This window comes from Terrapene carolina, unplaced genomic scaffold (genome assembly GCF_002925995.2).
Source record: "Terrapene carolina triunguis isolate 2854851 unplaced genomic scaffold, T_m_triunguis-2.0 Scaffold89, whole genome shotgun sequence".
NCBI lineage: Eukaryota > Metazoa > Chordata > Testudines > Emydidae > Terrapene > Terrapene triunguis.
This window is the reverse complement of record NW_020664440.1, coordinates 10,396,900-10,421,628: the sequence shown is the minus strand read 5'-3', so window position 1 is coordinate 10,421,628 and position 24,729 is coordinate 10,396,900. Positions and strand designations below refer to the sequence as shown.

The following is a 24,729-nucleotide window of genomic DNA, read 5'->3' as shown; positions in this document are numbered from 1 at the left end:
GACTCTCTGTTGCTTTTTACAGATCCAGAGTAACACGGCTACCCCTCTGATAAAATACATCTTATTATTTTAAATAGTTATCCAGACACTTCAACTTAAACACATTGGATTAGCTAAAATAATAAAACAGGTTTATGAACGGCACAGAGATAGATTTTAAGTGAGTACAAGAAATGAGGCATAAAAGTCAGAAACGGTTACAAGAAAAATCAAGATAAAATGCTTATTGGTGCCTAACTTCACAAAGGATATTAGGATCAAAACAAAGATTTCCCACCAGATGCTTTCGGCTGTCTGAGGGCAGGTCTACACTTAAAATGCTGCATCAGCACAGCTGACCCTATGCAGCTGCGCCATTGTAGCGCTTAAGTGAAGGGGCTCCTACACTGACGGGAGAGCCTCTCCCATTGGCGTAGTTAATCCACCTCTATGAGAGGTGGTAGCTACGTCGACATGAGAAGCTCTCCCATCGACATGGCACTGTCCACATGGGGGGTTAAGTCGATATAACTACGTTGTTCAGGGGTGTGGCTTTTTCACACTCCTGAGCGACGTAGTCGTACCAATATAGGTCTGTTGTGTGCCTCACTGACCAAACTCTTTGGGTTAGAACCCCTCCTCCAGAGTCTGATGGCTGCTTCCTTTTCCTTTTTGGATGCAGAGAATATGATGGGCAAGGAGAGAAAGAGGGGTGTCTTGCAGTGTCTGCCCCTTCTTCTTATAGTTCTTTCCCCCTTTTGCAAAGCATTTCCAGCTGGGAGCAAGATGACAGGTAGTCTGTCCATGCTGTCTCTTGGCTAAGACGTAGATTTTTGCCCCAACCCCCTTTCCTGCCAAAGAATAGCCATTTAGCAGGTAATGGTGCATCAGCCTTGTTTACCACTCTGCAGCTGCACTGCTGTAAGATCTCCTGTGTAGCCACTCTATGCCTGCGGGAGACGAAAAGTTGTTGAGTCCAGGAACTTAGCAAGATTTAAAAATCTTGCGTGAATATCGAGAGTTATCATAATGAATTTTGGAAGCGATATTTAACCTCGTGCTTCATGGCATAAGCCAGTCTCTAACTATTGGAGATCAGGATGACAACTAATGTTAGAGATAGATCACTAAGGCCAGGTCTACACTACCGCGGTAGTTCGACGGCTGGCAATCGAACTTCCGGGTTCGATTTATCGCGTCTGGTCTGGACGCGATAAGTCAAACCAGGAAGTGCTCGCCGTCGACTGCGGTACTCCACCTCAGCGAGAGGAGTACCACGGAGTCGACGGGGGAGCCTGCCTGCCGCGTGTGGACCGCGTCTGAACCGCGGTAAATTCGAACTAAGGTATGTCGACTTCAGCTACGTTATTCACGTAGCTGAAGTTGCGTACCTTAAATCGAATTGGGGTGTTAGTGTAGACCAGGCCTAAGGGTTTCTTATACCTTTATCTGAAGCCTCTGGAGACACAATAATGGACTACATGGACTGATCCAGTGTGGTAATTCCTGTGTTCCCACCCTACCTTCCTATCTCCTGACTTATTGCCAAATTTTCCCATACAAAGCCATGCCTCAGATTGTCTAATAAAGGGCATGGGGCTAGCAGCCATGTCAGTGTATTTTCTCCTTCCTTCCCTGATACTTGGAGGAGAGATTACTAGCAACGAGCCATTTCTTCTATATCTATGGAGGTAGGAAGAGCTGTCATTTTTTTGTTTTTGTGTAAAAAAAAACAAAAAAAAAAAACAACCCTAATATTTTAACACCTTGGGCTTGATTATCAGTGAGACCTCAAATTAGCCTCCATGTATGTACAAGTGCACACATTTTTACTGCACTCTTTCCTGTTCACTTGCAAAGGCAGAATGTTAATGCACCAAAAGTGCATGTGCGGGTACTTGAAAATGGAATCTAGTCTCTGAAAATTAGGATCGAGTCTCTCTCTATTGTGCAGTATTGAAATATACTATAAATATGTGGAATACTAGAAAGCAGTCTCATTTTTATGTATTATAAGCTAATAAGTAGAAATCTAGGTCACTTCTTGAAAGCCAGCCTGCTGGAAAGATATTTGCTTTGTTAGAAAGTGTAGATTTCTGACTCTTTAGATTGTCTAGAATGACAGGGAGATGGTGGTGGAGGTTAGCAGATACTTCAGGAACAATTCTCTTCATCAGCTGAGCTGTATTTGCTGCTTTAGTAATTGAAAAAGTAAAGAGCTCGGTTTTTAATTTACCAATAAAGATTTTATTTTGACCATACAGTTTTTCAAAAATTGATTTGTTTTGTTTAATTCTGAAAAATAATGTGATTCTTAAATATATCCAGTTTTAATAAGCTTGTTCCTTCATTATTTCAGACAAGCTCGACTTGCAAATAGCTCAAAGCACTCTAAATGTCATTTGTTTTAATTAAACAATAGACTTTTTTTTTTAACACCCTGATCCAATTTTCTCTTTTGCTTGATCTAAGGCCTTGTCAACACTGGATTTTTTTGCACTGAGATATCTACATCAATGTAGCTACACTAATGCAAACCCCTTGTGCAGAAGACACACATCGTTATAGAGTCTAACAGTTCAATAGATTGCTTCTAACCATGATCGATAACGTTCTAATAACACTTTCTCTTGAAGTGCTTATTACTATCTATAAAACCAATGAATCATGTCTGCAACATGCTTAAACGTCTATTAATCATTTATTAACCTTTAATAACTATATATGTGCCATCTAATATACAGTGTGACCAAAAGGTACTTGTAATGGTGCAGCTCACTCCAGTTTCACACCAAGTTAAACCACACTAGTGAAAATAACTTTTTACCCAGGAGCAGTACCCACCTCCCACAGCTGTTTGGTGGCACCCCCAATTAGCTGATATGTGGTGCTGCCAAAGAGCTGATCGGGGCGTTGCCAACGAGCTGATAGGGGGCTCAGGGAAGGGACTGTGGGAGGGCAGAGAGCGGCGGGAAGGCGGGGGCCTGGGAGGGGGGGGAGGGGGGGGGGGAAGAGGCAGAGTGAAGGGGGGGCTTTGGGGAAGGAACAGAGTGGGGTGGGGCCGCAGGGTGGAGCGGGAGGTGGAGCACCCCTGGGCAAAAGTAAAAGTCGGCACCTATGGTCCCAATCCACCCCCCCCAACACACAAATATGTAGTCAAGAATCTAGATATATCTAGTGATACTGTTTTTGCCAGATAAAATGTTCTAAATCTAAGTGAACATCTTAGAAATCTGAATCTACATAAATTTGTTTAATATATGCTTTCTCCTTCCCTTTAACATCCTCTTATTACATTCCCCTCTGTATATCTTTCTACAAATTAATAAAAGTTATTTTTCTCTTTCCAATTTTTGTTGACATTTTTTCTGATCCTAATTTTGTTTTTAGACTACATCTGTCTGTCCACTAGTATTTTGGGCTCTGTTCATCAGCTCTGTAAAGGGTTACATAAGGATTTAAATGCAAGGGATTTGTAAATAATACGGAAATATCATTTGCATACTGGTGTAGTTCATTGTGTTTATTACTGTGTTCTAAATCCCCTAATTAGAGTTGCGGTGAGGAGGGTATGCAGACAGGAAAAGAGGTCTGGGTTATGTAAATAGGGGCAGCAGTAGTGAACGGGAAACTAACCCAAATGTCCGAATTAAAGCATCTTTGCCACCCATTTTCACCCTTGTATGTGAATATTTTTGGACTGATGCAGTATCTAGACTAGCTCAGATACGCCAGGTTACACTGCAACCCTGCTCTCGCAACAGCCATTATACAAGCGTGATATAGGGTAATATTTTTTTCTCACAATAAGGTGGAAACTAAAGTTGATTAGGAAATTATTTTTGTCTTCCACAAAAAAAGGTGAATGAAATGTTCATTGTTTAGTTTTCATTATTATTTTTCTTTGTAAGGTTGGTTTTTGAAGGGGTGGGGATAAGGTGCTGTTGAGATGCTGAAAAACCAAAACCAAAACCAAAAATAATTGGTTTAAAACCTATTTTTCTTTGGTTGCCAAAAAAAAGTTTTTTATTTTAAGTTTTTCACTGAACATTTGAAAATTTTCAACGAAAACTGACATTTTTCCATGAAAATTTCAATTTTTGCTAAAAAAAACCTCCTCCTTTTCCAGGAGTGGGGGTGAGGGAAATTGACAACATTTTTAACCAGTTCTATTAGCAACACACCCGGCCCTACAAAACAGGGCCAGCAGTGATCCTTCAGTTCCTTCCTCTCCCTCCCCTTTCCTATCGCTCCAAGGATGCCAGGTGTCTACTGTGGTTGACCAGTGTCGTCGTCCTATATCCTCTGGCTGCATAAACGTACATATGCATCTTTCCGCAGCCCTCAGAGTGACACTCTCCTTGCATGGCTGTGACACATTTGCCACAGTGGAAGGGTACCTTAACTGTATCTTCACTGTGCGGGTACATTAACCAAATCAGGTCCCAGCCAGACTGCCTCTGGCGTATTACACTGCCAGTGAGCACCACGCACGCTATGTGGCTGAGAGCGTCTGCCACAGCAATAAATGAGCTCCTGTCTGAATAGGTGAGTATTATTGTTTAAAATTGAGAGTAGACCCTGAGTAAAGCTAAATGATAAAATTAGTACTGGGGATGCATGTCAGCTCGTTGGAGTTCGAAATAAATTTGAATTTTTTTATCTTCTCAGATGCATTTGGACATTTTTCATGTTATTACAAGAGAATGGTAAAGTGATAAATTTAAGCTCTAATTTTTGCAGGCATGTATTTCCTTATGCATTATCATCACACTTGCCTTTTAAACTGTCATGCATTAGTCATAAGTACTTTTCTTATTCTTTACCCTGAACATCTGTCCGTATGTATCCTCAAATTAACAATGCAAAGTGTCTCTTGTAATCCAAAGCTGCTTCGTTATTTATTGTACTAGTGGATAAACCGGTTAGTTTAATTGTTTGCATCTTGGTATATTTAAATATTCTCTCCTTTCAGCTAGTCTAAAAGAAGAGCGTTCCTGAAACACATACAGCCGCTGTATGTGGTTTTAATGGTTAATTGGGCAATTGTTCCACCTTAACCTTAAGAGCAATGTGGCAATAGTATGGAGTCTGGCTACAGTACCTTAGTCGTGATCTGTTGGTTTTATACAATCATAGTAGAGATGAAGGTCGCTGACTCCATCAAACCACAAGAATAAGTTGTAGTCTGGAAATGCTACATTTATTCACTGTATAGTAAATATTACCCTGAAACATGAGTGTCTGTTGCACCTAGAAAACAAAACATTTTTATTTATTTATTTACAGGCTAACTAAATCCCATGTACACTATTAATGATGGTGCAACCCACTGAAACAAGCACCTTCTAAGAGACCAGTTTTGTTTCCAGTACACAGCTGAAGCAACCAGACGGTGCCCTCCACTCTTTCCTTCACATCTGCCATGCAGATCTTCTCTCTCCAAGCCAAAGAGTGGCAGCAGAGCGACTACTGTTGCAGTTTCAGGGCTGCACTACCCCTTGCAGCCATTTTGCCTCCTTTTGCAGGGCCCCAAATTAACAACCAAACACCTAGGCAGAGAACATCCACTGAGCTGTGCTCTGCAGTATAGGGGTGGTGGAGGGCTAAGGAAGAACCTTTTACGCAGACAACAGGAAACCTGCCTCTCCCAGGCTCTGGAACCAGTTTTGGGGGGAGGAGCAAGGTTCTGGATTTTCCCCAAGGAGAACAGACTTGTTAATGTATTTTCTATAGACTTCGATCACATAGTGGGCCAGACTCCTCTGCTGCATATCATCACTCTATAGCAGTTACATTTTAAAACATCAGTTTGGAGATTGTGCAGTGATGTAATAAGGTGAATGTTCATTTATGTCTTCTGCAAACCTGTGATGCATTTTTCATCTCTCCATCCTTTTTTTTAGAATAACGTTATTAAAAGATGGAGGCCTAAGCCTAGCTAATGTGACTAAATTAGATGCTGGAAGTTACTCTTGCCTGGCAGAGAATCAGTTTGGAACAGCTAGTAGCACAACAAGCTTAATAGTTACAGGTATGTTTGGGGTTTTTTAATAAGATTATTTGAAATGGCTCTGAATTGCAATAAGTCCAGCAAGTAGAACCCACAAGAAGCATAGGAGTTCAACATTTGGGCTGTAGTGGGTTTATTGTGTGTGAATGGAGGTAAAGGGTCTGAGGAGTTGTATGTTTAAAAATACTTAAATAAAAAGAGATAAGTTCTGGTTCTTTTTTAAATTTAATGGGGAAATCTCTCATCTATATTGTGAAATAGTTCCTAGACCAGGGCACTTGGAGTAAGGTCATCTGGATACTACTACTGGCTTGCACACTGACTCACTGTATAATCTAGGGCAAAAAATTAAACCATGCTTCCTCAGTTTGGCTATCTGTAAAATGGGTCTATTTTTACTTTCAGAGTTAACTGGTGTTTGTAAAGCACTTTGAGATTGACAGATTAATCGCTAAAATTACCACATTCTGTACTTGCTTGACACGTAGATCTTCCACTAATAATGCAAAAAGAATGCAGGAAAATCCAACAAAAATCCACAGTATGGATCAGAGAGGAAGATTTTTCCTTTAATTATTAGCAATATTAGATTTTCTATAGAACTGTACTTTTTTGTGTGCATTGCAATTTGTTGAGCACTATAAACTACGCAGCAGGTCACATTCTACTCGGAGCCACAAGGAACTCCTATTGAGGTTAATAAGCTCTCACAATACTTCAGGAACAGAATTCGATCAATAATATTTACAATATAGAATTTGACTAACCTAAAGTGACTGCCACTGGTCAAGTGCATCTTATAGAATGTGAATGTTTAAAGAAAGGTGGGATAACTGCTGAGATGGCTAAAATGACTATTTCTGCTCTCCATAGAGCCAACAAGGATAACTGTGGCACCTTCAAACATGGATGTGACTGTTGGAGAGAGTGTAATCTTGCCGTGCCAAGTTCAGCATGATCCATTGCTAGACATTGGCTTCGCGTGGTATTTGAATGGAACGCTCACCGATTTCAAAAGAGATGCTTCTCATTTTGAGAAAGTAGGTGGGGTAAGTTGTGAACGTTTGTTTCTATGATTATAGGTGCATGTATCTTAAAGACAAGGTTGACTTAAAAGAGCGAAAATGTTGCACGCTTTGTGACTTCAGTTTTTTGTTTTGTTTTTGTTTGTTAAAATTTAACATGGTAGCCAAAATACAACCAGATCTTCTCTTCTTATGGTACGTCTACACTGCAGCTGGGTGTATGCTTCCCACCTTGGGTAGACAGATGCATGCTAGTTCTGCTTAAGCCAGCACACTAAAAATAGCAGTGTAGCTAGAGGTTTCAGTTGCCAGCTCAGGCTCGCCAGCTGAGAACAAACCCACCTGGGCTCCTTGGACGCATACTTGGTTGGCTAGCCTGAGTCCCCATCTGTGCTGCCCCCAGCTACACTGCTATTTTTAGCATCCCAGCTTGAGAAGAGCTAACGTGTCCGTCTACCCCAGCTGGGAAGTCCACTCCCAGCTGCAGGGTAAACATACCCGTAGTATTGTAGAATTGCCTTCCCCAAAGGAGATCAGTTGTTCAGAATTACAGACACAGAGCTTGCTGCTGTACATATTCCATAATACAGATATTAGATACCTGAAGCCCAATAATACAAAAGAATTAAAAATGTAAGAAAGTTACTTACACCTCACAACCACAATATCTCTTTGAACCATAGGTGAGGATCCAGATAAATTGAAAACAAGTTGTTTGCTGCCACGCAGAAATCTGTTTAAATAGATACTTCATGAGATGTATCCCATATTCTTTGCAGTGTTTGCATTCCTCAATGGTGCACAACGTTGATGTTTTAGTCTCTGCCACAGTCAACCACAAATTGACTTAACCATCAAATATGTTTTTTCTAAACAATATCACTTTGATTCATACCTATAAATACTGAAGTCTCCATTAATAAGCATCAGAGAGGGCTCCTTTTATCCTGACCGTACGCTGTCCGCTTAAGAGAGAGCAATATCAGAGTCAGATGCATCAACTGTGTGGTTCTACAAAGTAAGACTGGTAAGAAGTTTGTGTGAACCTTGTGTCGAGTTTGTCTGTGTAGATTTGTACCACCCCAAATTTCACTCCAAGGTTTGGGTTTAAACCCACACAAAGTTTTAACATAACTGTTACAAGAGATCTCTATACCTGTATATAGGTAAATAATTAGGGTGCTAGAAGAGAGATACTCAAGAATATGTAGCAGAGTTCCTGCATTTTGTAGGACTGATAAAATTTGCTGTGCACTGCGAATGGCTTCCTCTGTGTAGCTCTCTACATCAGCTCTTAATAAAAATTGCTAAGTGTCACCTGGTTTTGCATCCAAACACTATGCAATGGCATTACATAGTTTCAAAGGAAAATTCATACATGGGTTCAAGATGATTGGAAGGTTTGTGTAAGCCTTGGAGACCCCTTTGATAAATCTGAAGGGCATTTCAAATGTGTAACTGTCAAATCTTCATATCCCCAAAAGAACTAAAAGAGGATTTAAACACCTCTCCATCCCAGGCAAAGGCAACAGTTATCAGCTTGAGCTCCCTTCAAGACTAAAGCCGGAATGTGCAAATTACTGCCCCAGTATCTCGTATAGGGGAGGACCATTCATTCCTTCATCAGTACAGACTAAAGCATGACATAAATCCAGGATGATCTTTTCAAAGCTATGTCTATGCTGGGCCATGTTATAAACATAGCAGACAGTATAAGACCCCATGTCATCTGAATATTTTGGCCTAATTTGAAATCATTTATTTGAATGATACAGGTATGTAAATAAGAAAAAGTTTGATAGATTAAATAGATTAAAAGTTTGAGGCCAGATTCTCAGCTGGTGTAAATTGGCATAGCTTCATTGTAGTCAATGGTGCTATACTGATTTACACCAGCTGAGTATCTGGCCCGTGTAAGCTGTTTCTAAAGACTCAATGTAGTTAATTGTCTGAGCGCTCATGTTCTCCAGTGCTCCTCCTAATGTATGGTTCTTCACCACTCCCTGCTCAGGGCTGTGTCACAAAAGCCACAATCTGGGCTTCTAATTAAGACATTCGGCTCTTGTAAAATACTTGTCTATATTTTCAGACACTCGCTGAATTGTGTCAGTCTCTGAACGTCATGCTTTCTGTCTAGTTAGCAAAATGGTTGGTTGATTACAGTGAATGAGCAAACTTGGCTTCTAAAATTTTAAGCTTCCAGACTCTAAAAAACAAAAGAGGATTGCTTCATTTTTGGATGACTTCTATATAAAATCAGGTGTTTTATTTAGTTTTTAGTCACACACATGGGAAAAGCTCCAGGTTTTCCCTTTCACTGCTCGAAGCTTACTTTTCTGTTTGTTATAATAACTGGGGGTCTCCCACATCCTGGACACTGGGCTAAAAGTTATGAGTGAGCTCGCTCTCTTTCTCCTCCACTCCCAGCTTCTTACAAAAATGACGTAGGTACCTAATGCCAAGAGAGGGTTTCTAGCTGAGAATCCCAAGCAGAGGGAGGCACCTTCCCCGAGAAGGGCAGGGCTTAGGAAACACCCCTTGCCTTGGCATCTCCCATTGGCTATTTTAGGTGGGGAGCTGCCTAGCATGCTGGCTTTTGTGAATCCCATTCTGAGTCACCTATCTCTCCTCATTCATTGTATAGAGCGCGTAGATGCCTTACTCAAGTTTGTGAATCCCAGTGATATTCTAGGCGCCCAAGGCGTCTACATAGCATTTAAACACCTGCAGGTGGTTCGTGTCAGCTGACTTGAGCTTGTGGGGTTTGGGCTGCAGTGTTGTAAAATTGCAGTCTAGCGGTTCGGGATCTGGAGCCCGGGATCTGGAACTCTCCCCTGTCACAGAGCCCATCCCCAGCCTGAGCCTAAATGTCTAGACTGTGATTTTACAGCCCCATAGCCTGAGCCCTGCGAGCCCGAGTCAGCTGACTTGGGCCAGCTGTGGGTGTATAACTGCACTGTAGATGTACCCAGAGTGACTTGCCTGAGGTCACACATGCAGCCTGTGGCAGCGCCAGGAACTGAACTCAGATCTCCTGAGCCTCAGTCCATTGCCAAGGTCATCCTTCCTCCCTTATTTTTCCTATGTCTGTTTGTCTAATGTATTTATAGTGTGGCCATCACCATACCATCAAGATCTTTATGTGTGAAGGAGAGTGGTTGTGTCCATTAGTAAATATTTTTATAATAAATGCTATTTAAGACAATGCAATGCATTTAAAAGGTTGTTTTTTTTAAATACTCTTTGGAATATCCATTTAATCCAAGCATGAAAGGTAAAGTTTGCTATAACTGCCAAAGCCAAGTGGTTGTAGACAGCCCACTTAGCCTCAGCAGGTAACATTGGCCTCTCGGTAGGTTTATTAAAGTTCCGTTTCCTACAACTCTGCCTTCTTGCTGATGAAACCAATGACCAGTTAGGTGTCCGACTCCCATTGAAAGTTAATGGAATTTAGGTGCCTAACTGCCCTTTTGTGCCTTTGAAAATCTTCTCAAGAGGCATAGCATTTAATCAGTGGACATGAAAGAGGATCCATATACATATTGGCACGTGATTAAATGCAATTGCATTCAAGAGAAATTAGGTTTCTTTTGGAGAGCAAAGAGACTTTTGTAGATCTTATAATTTTTTATAAAAATCTTTCTGGAAATTTGAGCTGACCATCTGTCATGTCCCAATGTGAATCCTCTGATTTCACAGCCTGTTACCTTGCCATGTTGCTGCATAGTTATTATTTATTTACTACGTTTCAAATAAAGTACCTAAACAGGCTCTACATAAACATAATAAAATTACAAGGGAAAGGTTAACTATCGTTGATAAAAGGATCTCTTCCAATATACGTGACTTCAGTGGTAGATATGAACTGGTTGGAAAACTGATTTTTTTTTTCCAGTGAAAATTTCAACCTTTCGTCAAAAAAGATAAATCAAGAATCCAAAGTTTTTGATCAAAAAACCAGCTGAAAAGTTTTTGCTTTTCAGGAAAAAGTCAAAATTTTCAATGGAAGGCAACTTTCTTTATTTTTTTTCACTGTGTTGAACATCCAGTTTTCCATCAAAAAACAGTTTCGATGGAAAATTTTCAGTCAGCCCTATTCAGCACCTCTCAGGACTCATCCCAGTGATTCTTCATTGGCTAACCCACAAGTCTAAAAGATATAGCTTTTTACTGGAATATTTGCCATAAAGAAACAACAGCTGAGGGTATGTATAGGAAACAGGAGCCTTGTCATTAATGTTTGGACAAGGTGGGGTACTGGTGCTCTGCTAACTGGAGACTACAGAAGTTAACCACAAGACAAACTAAAATACCTTAGGGGCCCAATCCAGCTCCCACTGAATTCAATGGAAAGACTTCAGAGGGAGTTGGATAGGGCCCTTAGTGAGCAAATGAGTCAGAATACTGATTTATAAAGTGTCTGATGGCGTATTCGTACACTTGAAGTTCATATTCCCCAATAATAATAGGGGATTTCAACTGGAAACACGTCACCTCAGATTCGTATGCAGAGATAAAATTTCAATACAACATTAATGACTGCCTCTTGGAGCAGCTAATCCTGGAGAGGCAATTTTTTATTGAATCCTAAGTGGCACATAGGATCTGGTCTAGCTGAACTACTCAGTAATAGGGACCATAACGGAATGAAATTAAACATCCTTGTAGGGGGTAAAATACCAAGGAAACCCACTCTGGTAGCATTTAATTTCAGAAAGGGGGGTGACACAAAAATAAGGAGGCTAGTTAGACGGACATTACAAGGAACAGTCATAGGAGTGAAATGTTTGCAAGCTACATGGACATTTTTTAAAACACCATAATAGAGGCTCAAACTCTATGCATAGCTCAAATAAAAAAAAAGTAAGCTTACCAAAAAAATGCCACCATGGCTTAACAGAGTAAAAGAGGCAGTTACAGACAAAAAGACACCTTTTAAAAATTGGAAGTCAGATCCTACTGAGGAAAATAGAAAGGAACATAAAGTCTAGTAAGTCAAGTGTAAAAGGGATAATTAGGCAGGCCAAAAAATTTTTGAAGAGCAACTAGCAAAAGACACAAAAACAAAAAGCAATTTTTTAAAGTACATCAGAAGCAGGAAGCCTGCCAAACAATCAGTGGGGCTACTGGACAATCAAGGTGATCAAGGTGCTAAAGGAGTACTCAAGGAAGACAAGGCCTTTGTGGAGAAGCTGAATGAGTTTAGTGCAGAGGATGTGAGGGGAGATTCCCACACCTGAGCTATTCTTTTTAGATGACAGATCTAAGGAACTGGCCCAGACTGAGGTGTCAGTAGAGGAGGTTTTGGAACAAATTGATACATGAAGCAGTAATATCTCACCAGGACTGTACCAGATGACTGGAGGGTAGCTAATGTAACACCGAGCTTTAAAAAAGCCTACAGAGGCAATCCTGGCAATTAAGGCCACTAAGCTTAACTTCAGTACCAGGCAACTTGTTTGAAAGTGTAGTAAAGAACAGAATTATCAGACAGATTAACCCAATATGTTGGGGAAGAGTCAACATGGCTTTTGTAAAGAGAAATTACGCCTCACCAGTTCGTTAGAATTCTTTCAGGGGGCCAACAAACATATGGACTATGTTGATCCAGTGGATATAGTGTACTTGGACTTTCAGAAAGCCTTTGACAAGGTCCCTCACCAAAGGCTCGTAAGCAAAGTAGGCAGTCATGGAATAAGAGGGAAGGTCCTCTTATGGATCAGTAACTGGTTAAAAGACAGGAAACAAAGGGTAGAAATAAATGGTCAGTTTTCAGAATGGAGAGAGAGGTAAATAGCAGTGTCCCCCAGGTATCTGTACTGGGACCAGTGCTGTTCAATACGTTCATAAATGATCTGGAAAAAGGGGTATACAGTAAGATGGCAAAGTTTTCAGATGGTACAAAACTACTCAAGATAGTTTATGTGCAAAGTTGAGTGTGAAGTTACAAAGGGATCTCACACAACTGGGTGCCTGGGAAACAAAATGGCAGATGAAATTCAGTGTTGATAAATGCAAAATAATGCACACTGGAAAACATAAGCCCGGCTAAACATACAGAATGATGGGTGTAAATTAGCTGTTACTACTCAAGAAAGATCTTGGCATCATTGTGAATCATTCTCTGAAAACATCTGTTCAATGTGCAGCAGAAGTCAAAAAAGCTAACAATGTTAGGCACCATTAGGAAAGGTTTAGATAATAGGACAGTAAATATCATAATGCCACCATATAAATCCATGGTACACCCACACCTTGAATATCGCGTGCCATTCTGGTCGCCCATCTCAAAAAAAGATATATTAGTACTGGAAAAAGTACAGAGAAGCACAACAAAATGGTTAAGGGTATAGAACACCTTCTGCGTGAGGACAGATTAAAAAGACTGGGATTCTTCAATTTAGAAAACATATGACTAAAGGGGGATATGATAGAGAGCTATGAAACCATGAATGGCGTGGAGAAAGTGAATGAGGAAGTATTATTTACTCCTTCACGTGACACAAGAGCGAGGGGGTCACCCAAGGAAATGAATAGGCAGTAGGTTTAAATCAAACATAAGGAAGCACTTCCTCACACAACACACAGTTAAGCTGTGGAACTCATTGCTGGGGATGTCATGAAAGCCAAAATTATAACTGGATTCAAAAAAGTATTAGATAAGTTCATGGAAGATAGGTCCATCAATGGCTATAAGCCAAGATGGTCAGGGATGCAACCCCATCCTCTGGGTGTCCCTAAACCTCTGACTACCAGAATCTGGGACTGGATCATAGGGGAATGATCATTCAATAAGTTTCCCTCTTCTGTTCATTCCCTCTGAAGGATCTGGCACCAGCCACTGTTGGAAGAGAGGATACTGGGCTAGATGGACGTTGGCCTGACCCCGTGTGGCTATTCATATGTTCTTATTCACTGTATGAAAAATTTGCTAGAGACCCCAATTTTGGTGGTGGCTGGCAGTGACTGCAGCAAATGCAAAGTAACTTTTCAATTGATGTTTTCTCTTTGAGATGAGCAATGATGTAATAATGTAGTGGGAGTTCCTGGAACATTCTTGAGGGAAGTGGCATGCCTTCAATCTTTGACATATAGCAGCTCTTAGAAATGTTATGGTAGCACCTGTTATGCAACATACAGCTCTTCCATATGGACCCCAAAAATGCCAGGATATAACATTGTTTTACGTCTCTTTTTGGTTAGAAAGATGAGTCATAGGAGCAGCACGGCAAATCAAGCAGTTTTTGAAATTGTGAACAGATTGCCTGTAAACTGCTTCAGATATCACCTGTTCAGACAATCCAGCAGCAGTTGAAATTGTCTTCCAGCCAGCAAAATGAAATGCAAGGATGGATTTAGTTTATGTTTTCAGTCCAATTCCATCCAGGAGCAGTAAGAACAGATGCACACTTGCAGACATACACAGAGCAAAGCTGCAGCATGGATTTCCTTTTAACACTGACCATGTTGGTTCACTCCACGCTGGCCTTAGTTTGTAAGTTCTGTGGAGCACGCCGTTACAGGTGCTCATATAGTATGGGCTGCCAATTTGTGTTGCATAGGTTAGGGTAGTATGCAGCGGGGAAGGTGACCTTCCTATCACCTTAACTTGTCCACACTAGCAAAAATTTAATTGTGCTGGCCAGAGATGCCAATGAAACTTACTCTGTTGCGAACTCTCTAATGATCAATGACAGTAGAGAGCACCAACTATGTTGCAGCAGTATTGGCCAAGTATTTTCAAGGTATCCCAGAATGATTTATGTGAAACTTCAGGACTTTGATAGCACCATATTATTTGGGATGTAATGTATGAAAAATATTGGAACTTATTCTACAGCACTCTATTGTTTACCGCAACTAAAAAGGGGGATTTGGTTTAGCCCATTCTAACTTGTCATCCAAGGAGCAGTCAGACTTTTATTTAAAGTAACATTATTTTATTTGACAATCCTCTGGGTAAATTTATGGGTAGAAGGCTTAGTACAAGATTAGTTTGTGCTGATAAATTGCAATGTTGAGAATATGTGCTGAATGCGCACTTCCCGTCAGGTAGTTTCTGTACTCCAGGTTGCCTTTGCATTGCTCAGTCTCAGGGTATGTCTAATCTGCTATTGTTGATGTGATTACAGCACATGTAGAGATACACAAATTACCTTTAATCTAGCTAGCTCAAGTACCAATAGCAGTGAAGTCACGGCAGCATTCACTTCAGTGGTAGCCACCTAGGTACATCTGCAGGGTCCCAGTTGGGTTTATACAGCCCATTTTGAAGCCCTTTGTTGCCATCACTTCACTGTTATTGGTTCCCAAACTTACTAGGTTAAAGCTACCTTGGATATGTCTACACATATTGCAGTCATGCGTCCCGATTTGCAGTGTAGACATACCCTCAGTATATTGTGGGGTATTGCAGCCAGTGTTAGCATTGTCTTGTAAATTCTTTTCCTGTCATTGTTTACATCTGCATTATATGAGTGAACATAACATTACATTTATTTATTCCTATACAGTAAGGAGAGCTGATAAAAACATGCTTTTAGGTTGTGTTACACAAAGAGGTCGTGGGTAGTATTGCTGGAACCAGCACTTAAAAAAATCAAAAGTAAAGGCTTGATTTTGCTCTCATTCAAGTCAGCAGTGAAATTTCTTTTGACTTGAATGAAGCAGGAATAATCCCTGAGAGACAAGCCGGTAACAATATTGCAAGTTTATGTAAAATTTATTTTAGAGCCTTGTATTTTAATAATGGGCAGTCTCTCTGGAAACAAATGATCCTTGAAATATTAGGATCAAAATACAATTGCTAATGGTTGTGAACATAAAACAAACACCCCAAAGAGTTTCTATGTTTATTCATTCAGATTGCAGTCTCAAAGAAACCCTTAGCAAAGAGTGCCCACGTACATTTCTGAGTGACTTTGGCATACATTTGTAAGTGCAATAAGGGTTATAAAACAGCAATCATCCAAAGCAGTGTCACTTCTCCTTTCTCCCACACCTCGTTAAATCACCAACCGCGTGACCAATATAACTGAAAGGTCCCACCAGACAGGAATCCCACCCTCAGATTCATCACTCCTCTACCTGACAAATGGGCTTGAAAGCATGCCTGGAAGGTCAACACATTTTAGTAAACACGAAGAAAACTTCTCAAGTCTTCCAGGATGTGTCTGTTCCAAAAGGGGGCATATCTTCATTCTGTGGAAGGGCAACTTATTCAGAATAAAAGTCACCCTGAGGAGGAAGCTAGTCACCAAATGGGAGGAAGAGGTGGTGTATTAAAAAAAATTGCATAGCTGTTGAGAGGTGGAGAACATTTACTGAGGGTTTTACTCTTGCAACATAAAACACTTAATTCTCACCAGTGCACTCCATGCTGAAAATGCTCTGTCCATGAGTAATCTCCCATTAAAGATGCAGGTAGGGCAAAGTGGACTGTTGTAGCAGTCTACTCTCCCATGACCTCAGTCCTGGAGGGTGCTGAACAACTCTCCACAAGATGTGGTCAGCACCCTTTCCTCCCACTGAAGTCAATGGGAGTTGGGGGTGTGGAATACCCCTCAGGATCAGCTCTAAATTTGGAAAGTTCATAGAAATGTAGGATTGGAAAGGACCTCAAGAGGTAATCTAGTCCATCCTGAGCTGAGGCAGATTAAGTATACGTAAACCATCCCGTTCTTAAACTCCACTGATGGGGATTCCATAACCTCCCTAAATAACCTGTTCCAGCGCTTAACTATTCTTATAGTCAGAAAAATGTTCTTAATATCTAACCTAAATCTCCCTTGCTGTAAACTAGCAACCTTTTATGTATTTGAAGACTGTTATGTCCCCGCTCAGTCTTCTCTTCTGTAAACTAAATATATCTACTTTCAACCTTTCCTTACAGGTCATGTTTTCTATGGCATTGATGTTTACAATGGCCTAATTGGTCTGTGTGTTTTTCTTAAATGTTCTAGCCAGTCAGAACTACTTTACTACTCTTCTCTGGCTGGATTGTTTCTGTCTGAGGCCTGGTTGACGTCAATAATAATAATAATAATGATAAATAATTAATAAGTGTATTATATTTTATTGGTATTAGAGGCTTCAGCCAAGATTCATGCAAACCCATAGTCAAGCAGTCCCTCTCTAAAGAGCTTACAGTCTAAGTACACAAGACAAACGGTGGGAGGAGAAACAGAAGCACAGTCAAGTGAATGACTTGCCCAAAGTCACTCAGAAGATCAGTAGCAGCACCATGGTTACGACTCCCAGGCCAGTGTCCTGTCCAGTAGACTACAAGACCTCTCTAGACAATGCTGCCTCTCCTATAATAACCCTTGAATAGAGGGCCTCAAGTAGTGAACCCTTCTACCAACTAAATGATCCATAGATGGCTTGTTTAAAATTCTTCTGCGAGTGGCAGGATTTCCAGGCTATAATCAGGCTGAGTCAGGGGGACTAGGTTCTGATTTTGGCTCCATGAGTGTAAATCCAGCATAGTTCCTTTGGAGTCAGTTTGACCCCAGATTTACCCCAGTATAACTGAGTTTAGAACAGGGGTGGGCAACCTTTCAGAAGTGGTGTGCCGAGTCTTCATTTATTCACTCTAATTTAAGGTTTCGCGTGCCGGTAATACATGTTAACGTTTTTAGAAGGTCTCTTTCTATAAGTCTATATTATATAACTAAACTATTGTATGTAAAGTAAACAAGGTTTTCAAAATGTTTAAGAAGCATCATTTAAAATTAAATTAAAATGCTGATCTTACGCCACCAGCCTGCTCAGCTCGCTGCCAGCCTGGGGATCTGTTCACCTAGGCCGGCAGTGGGCTGAGTAGGGCCTGCGGCCGGGACCCCAGACTTGGGGGTGGGTGTTTCAGGGGTCAGGGCAGAGGACTGGGGGAGGGGGTTCAGGGCAGAAGGCTGGGGTGTGTGGGGGGGTGGGTTCAGGGATGAGGGCAGAGGGCTGGGGTGTGTGGGGGTGTAGGGCAGAAGGCTGGGTGTGGGGGGAGGGTTCAAGGATCAGGTCAGAGGGCTGGGGACTGTAGGGGGTGCAGGGCAGAAGGCTGGGTGTGTGTTGGGGTGGGCGGGTTCAGGGCAGAGGGCTGGAGGGTGTGGGGGGTGCAGGGCAGAAGGCTGGGGTGCTCGGCTCGTGGGGGTGCTCCCAGCCCCCTGCCCTGAGCGGCTCATGGCAGGGGGCTGGAAGGGATATGCCCTGTTCCACCCCCTTCCCCCAGGCTCCCAGGCTCCATCCCTACCTCTCTCTGCCTCCTCTACGGAGCTGTGTGCACGCTGCCGGTCTTCCCCCTCCCCCTCACTAGGGCCATCAGCTGATTGGTGCAGGGAAGGAGAGGGGGAGGGGCCAGAAAGCACCACGCCGGGGGAGGAAGCGGGGGAGGGGGAAAGCTTGGCTGCCGCAGAACCAAGCTTCTGCCTCCTGTCCCCGCAGGGGAGAGCGGTGGGCAGGGGGACTGAGTGGGGCTGGGGGCCGGGACCGCGTCAGGGGAGCTGCGTGCCACTCAAAATAGGCTCGCGTGCCGTAGGTTGCCGACCCCTGGTTTAGAAACTGACTTAGAGACTCATCTCTTGGGAAGATGGGATATGAAATGCCTTAGGAGTTACTCAGCAGCTAGAAAGAGGGGATATCCCTTCTTCTGAAGAATCTTCCTCTGTGGCTGTACAAAGAGAGAGAGTGTATCCAATGCAGGATCAAACCCTAAAGCAGTACTGCAGAAATAAATGTTAAGTTGCAAAGCTAACACTTCCCGGTGCATTTTGAAATTACAGCTATCAGTCAAGACTCACGACTACCCTCTCCACACACAGGAGGAAATCAATGTAAAGCAAGTGCATACAGTGCAGTCTGAGGAAAGAAGAATGCACTATGGATGAAATGCTCAGTTAAAAACCAAAAATAACACCAAGGGAATCTTAAAATCGTGTGAATTCAGCCAAAGAGTTACAAGTGTACAACTCCTTTTAAAAAAAGGTATTCATGTGACATTAAATATGGAACACCTACCATGAAAAGTCTGCAGAAGGAAAAAAATTAATTTTGTGATTCTCACCTACAATTTTATCTCATGTAAGGACACAACAGTTTGATTGGGGGGGGCAGCAAAATTGACTCTCTAAAACCAATCCAATCTTGCATTGTCACATTCTATTTTACTCACACATCTACAGAAGAAGCTGAATTTTTTCATACCAATTTCACATGGCTACCTTTTCTAAAAGTCTGTTATATCTGGACTATACTAGGAAGCTGCTTAAGAGTGTACCCTTCTATTTAGAATGCAAACTCCACAAGTGACTAATAAAAGGTCCTTTGAGTCAGGCAACTACATTCATGTATTATAGGAGATGAGGTTAGTGCATCACAAGTAAAATCATGGGAGTGACTGAGCAGGGCTGTGACAGTGGAGTTGCAGAGGGCTTACTGTGCTGCTGCAGGGCTGATGACACCCAATCCTTGCAGGTGCAAAGGGCGAGGAAGGGGAGTCTAGGCTTCTGGTGGGGCAGGACTGCAAGAAGGAGGAGGAGCCTCTGGTTGCGGGAAAGGGCACCCAACTGCTCAATGGCTCCTGTCTTCTCGATTGTCTGAACTCCCAATTATCCAAATAAAAGCAGTGTCTCCCCTGCTATTCGGACAATCAGCAGTATGCTGTATACCAAAACATCCCCCTGCATTGTGCATACTCACAACCTTATGGAGACCACCAGATGTATCAGAAGAGAAGATAGAAGGAAAAGTAAGTGGAGAACCACTGTAAGTGGATGACATTGAAGTTTCCACAATCCTGTCATCCTGATGTCCCAACTAGGGATTGAGCATACACTTCCATTCTACACCTTGACCTTACAACCCTACAATTCCAGGACCGTATTTGATTTAAGTTTCAGCCCCTTTTTGCATATATGTCATTCCAAGGAACCATAATTGGCATTCGGATTGCTAACATAAGCTATTTGTGTCAAGACATTCGCTAATATTTCCAACATATTAATGTGGTTAACCTCACGCGTACATATTCCAGAAATCCCCTAGAAATCTGTTATTTCAAGCGTAAACAGACCTTTTGTGGATTACTTGTTTATCACAAGATACATATTGCTAAATCATATAACCCTAAGCCAAGAACTGTAGGCTAACTAACTAGGCCTCATACTTTTGCAGAGCCTGTAACAAATATTTTGATAAATTTTCTGTTTCCCCCTATTTACATTACAGCTTTACTTGCTTTCCTTATTGGCACTTTTAACATTTCTTAACATATAAATTAGATAAGCTTAGATACAGACCTACCAAAATCAGTTCAGGAGGTCAGAGGTCAACAGAAGCATATTAGTTATAACATGTGGTGAGCACATTTTCTCCTCCTTACAGAGCAGCTGTACTTTGGAAACATTGGACATTTTGGACTGCTTGTTTATTAGTTAATAGAACATGAACCTTGCATTATATTAACAACTAAATATATAACAACCTTATGTATTCAACAGAGTGCATCAGGAGACTTAATGATTAGAAACATCCAGCTGAAACACAGTGGAAAATATGTTTGCATGGTAAAGACAGAAGTGGATAGTGTATCATCGGCAGCAGATCTGATAGTACGAGGTAAACTTTGGCTATTTTGCTGATCTTATTTTCTAATGACTTTCCTAGCTGACATTGTGAAACATAGAAGGGGCTAGATTGTCACTTGAACTATACGCACATGTAAGTGAGGAATGGAGAGTATGAATACTCTCTCCTCTCCCCAGTCCCCCTGCCTGCCATGTGCATGCATGTACACACAGCCCTGCTTGGGCCCTGCATGCCCACTCTCACTCTCCTTGGAATCTGGAGGAGCAGGCAGTGGAAGGAGCACTGGCTTCACACCTGTTCTCATGGCTAGTTGAGCTAGTGGGGGAGGGCAGGGGTGTAGAAACTTGCTGCTAGTAGAAATGCAATTGTGAATGACCTCCACCAAAGGAGCAGCTAGGCAATTGTGGCCCACTCATACACCTGCCACTCCTGTGGCTTTGTCTCGAGACACAATGTAGTCCAAATTATGGAATCTGATGGTATTTATTTTAACTCAAGATTTATTTTAGCTGTTAGAGATTAAACTGTAGCTCCAAATAAACTCTCATTATTGATTAGCCAGCTGAACTTATTGCAAGAAAAACAGCTGTAATACAGTGACGAAAATTCCAAAATCTACATTCATTCAGTGTATTTTAAAATGCACAGGACATTTTACAGTGGTGGCTGAACTGTTGAGCATTTCATCACTACCACCACCCCTGGGGCAAAGCCAGTTTTCATCTTCTGTTTGTGCAGCGCCTAGTACAATGGTCCATGACTAGGGCTCCGAAGTGCTACCACCATAATAATAATTTCCTCTCCTGTTGTGTGTGAGGCAAAAGCAGCATCTTTTGCAGGGTCTCACAGAATCAGGATTTTCCAGCATGCTGCAGGAAGCTTGCCTGAGTGAATTGCTGTCCAGGGTGCTGATCTGATGTTGTGCTGAAAAATGACTGCAGTGCATCATACAGAAAACAGCTTTAGATAACAAATTGGAGGCCTGCCGAACCGTATTAGTAAATTTAAAGGAGGACATCAAAGACTAAAGAAAAAGGCATTGCATTTGGAAAGGTAGAGGAACTCTGCTGAACAAAAGTCCCTGAAAGAACCTATCATCTGTGTTATAGTTTTGGAATTACCATTTCAGAACTTGGTTTTCACAGCTATAAAATACCAGACAGAAGTTCAGGAAATGTGAAAACTGGTATTTTTATTGCAAGCTAAATTGTTTTATTCCCCCCACAGTGCTGGTAAAATAGGAATCAGTTGGGGCTGTATCTGTGGGTTTTGTTACCTTCACAACATACCACCAACTTCTCAGTCTGCTTTCTGATTGCATTAGGCTCCCCTGGCCCCCCTGAACATGTGAAAGTGGATGAAATCACAGATACCACAGCTCAGCTCTCTTGGCAAGAGGGCGCAGATAATCACAGCCCAGTCACTACTTACGCCATTCAGGCGAGAACACCATTTTCAGTGGGTTGGCAGAGAGTCACAACAGGTAAAACAAGAAATCTTGTTACAGTGTCTATATCCAGTTGAAATGGTTGTTTAAGGGGAGGGAGAAGTTCCTAATGCCCCACAATTTTATTGAATAGTTCCTGATGTCATCGATGGAAACACTTACACGGCCACGGTAGTGGATTTAAACCCTTGGGTTGAATATGAATTTCGTGTCGTTGCCAATAACAAAATTGGAGGTGGAGAACCTAGTTTACCCTCAGAAAAAGTAAGAACTGAAGAGGCAGGTTAGTGGGTTTTTCTATTTGTTTGTTTATAATTAAAATGCCTTGGCTACAGAACAGCATTCAGACCTATGATCCTTTTCATACCAGTTTTGAACTACGGTCCAATATAAAGGCACCAGAACTAATTTGTTTGTGATTTTTCCATGCAGCTAGATGAGTGGCCTTGCTCCACTGCTATCATCAACAAAACATCCCAATACATGCTACAGCATGCTGAGATCTCATTGTGTTCAGTCAGCTATGTAGAGGCTACAGATTTCAATGGATGTAGAGGGGATTTCTTTATTTCATTAAATAAAGGAGGACAACAGTGCAAGTTTCAACATGGGATTGCTTCACATTTGCACTTAGTTCAACCAGAAGAAAGCATCATTTGTACTAGACAGTAACAAGTTGTTTTCATAGTACGGCATAGGAGCACTGCCTTCCTCACACATTTAATGTTCTGCCATTAGTGCTATTGAACGCTCACAGGTGATGGATAACCAAGCGCACACTCTAGTGCTCACATGCTAAGATAAGGAAAACCAATTTTAATCACTACAGGATGGAATTACTAGAGAAGGTCACTAAATAGTTGCATTTTCTCTGAAGCACTGAAGTATTAAAGGAGTCTTTAAAAAAAAAAAAAGAAAGCAAAGCACAGGGCTAGAAAATTACTCTATCGAACAAGCCCTGTTTTTAATGCTTGAGAAACACAAGGGGACTTGAGTATAAGTGAAGATTGGGATTTTCTTTGTAATCAGCATCATAAAGGTTTATAGAGTATATGAAGAGTTGGAGCATAAAGTATGCATGTGTGATTATCTAACAGTAATATTTTTCTGCTCAGGACACGGGAGGGAATTATTCAATAATCATCTTTCTCATGAAAATCTAATGCTGTCATGCTGGCAAGGTTACTGCTAATTTGTTTATCCTGAGGTTAGGTATAGGTTGTCATTTTTTTTTTCATTCATAGATCAAGTTAGTTTGGTTAGTTTTGCCACTTTTGCTTTTCTTCTCCTCTTTTGATCTTGGTGCACCTGGTACATATAAGACACGTGTCCCAAGAGAATATATTGATGAATTCCAATAAGGTGGTAGTTACATTGAGTAAGAGCATTGCACAAGTGATCTGTGTAGCATACCCAGCATGACACCTTGCAGCATGTCTCAAGTTGTTCGGGGGCTCTTAAATTTTAAACCAGGATGCAATCCTGCAAATCAGTGAGTTCCTCCTGTAAGTTCTGTGCCGAGCACAGCAAGTGCACAAGCAAAATGAGTGCAGGAAGTGCTTGGTGCTTCCAAGGATTGGGCCCACACAACAGTGTAGAAACAACTGCCCTGTTTCGAGCAACAAATTGAGTAAAACTCTGAGTTCCCTTCAAAGCATAGATTAGTGTCATACAAAGTCATCTGTTTAGTATGTATCTATATGTTTAGCTAAACTATGTGTTTCTTCTTCACAGTTCCTGAAATACCCCCATCTGAAGTAAGTGGGGGAGGAGGCAGCAGATCTGAACTGGTCATAACATGGGATGTAAGTTTTCTTGCAAGAGATATTCTTCCAAGAATAACTCTTTTCATTCAAATTCCCGCTCAGAGATCAAACCCCTTGCATTCAGCAGCATCTCATCTAGGACATATGAGTGTGCTAACATTCTATAATGTGAGCTATGCATATTTCCTTCCCGCTTTCACTTCCATTAGTTACTGTCCTAGAACAGAATCAACAGAAAATATAGTTGACATGCCTGAGATTGCTCCTGGCTTAGCACAAATGTTAAGAGAAGTGTAGAAACATTGTTGAAGAGTCAAGCAGAAGAGTTATGCCTTTAATTTTGTCCACTCCCAGTGGCACTCTGGAGTTTCTCCTTGATTCTGCTAGTTTTGGACATAGGAGAAAAGAAGACATTTTGGTAACACTTTATATTAAGGGTTTTATTTATAAATTGTTTATAAAAGGTTAATAAATGTTATAAACATGTTACAAACATGTTACATTCATGTTACATTACATCCCTAGCCTCTGTTTGTCAGAGGGTGGAGATGGATGGCAGGAGAGAGATCACTTGATCATTACCTGTTAGGTTCACTCCCTCTGGGACACCTGGCATTGGTCACTGTCGGTAGACAGGATACTGGGCTGGATGGACCTTTGGTCTGACCCAGTATGGCCGTTCTTATGTTCTTATAAGTACTGTGTGTTATAGATGGTTGTCACTTCAGTAGGTGTTAAATAGTTATAACCCATAGTAGTAAGCAATGCGGTGTCCTGATGAACTTTTCGTACACATATCAATTAATCACTTTTTAATCTTTTATAAACAATTTATAAATGGAACCTTAATATAAAATGTGACCAACATTTTAAAAAATATTTAATCAGTGTCTGTCAATCCAATTTACTTAGTGATAAACA

At 41.4% G+C, this 24,729-nt stretch overlaps 1 protein-coding gene across 1 annotated transcript in view; it reads left to right on the top strand.

The window, feature by feature from the left end:
• The window catches only part of CNTN3 (contactin 3), a 69,016-nt gene that overhangs the window by 29,304 nt on the left and 14,983 nt on the right, over positions 1-24,729 (top strand). The window contains exons 7-12 of the mRNA XM_024194979.1: positions 5,886-6,013; positions 6,866-7,041; positions 20,508-20,625; positions 21,920-22,078; positions 22,176-22,325; positions 23,777-23,847. Coding sequence (XP_024050747.1) covers positions 5,886-6,013; positions 6,866-7,041; positions 20,508-20,625; positions 21,920-22,078; positions 22,176-22,325; positions 23,777-23,847 — 802 coding nt within the window. The remainder of the gene's footprint in view (positions 1-5,885; positions 6,014-6,865; positions 7,042-20,507; positions 20,626-21,919; positions 22,079-22,175; positions 22,326-23,776; positions 23,848-24,729) is intronic.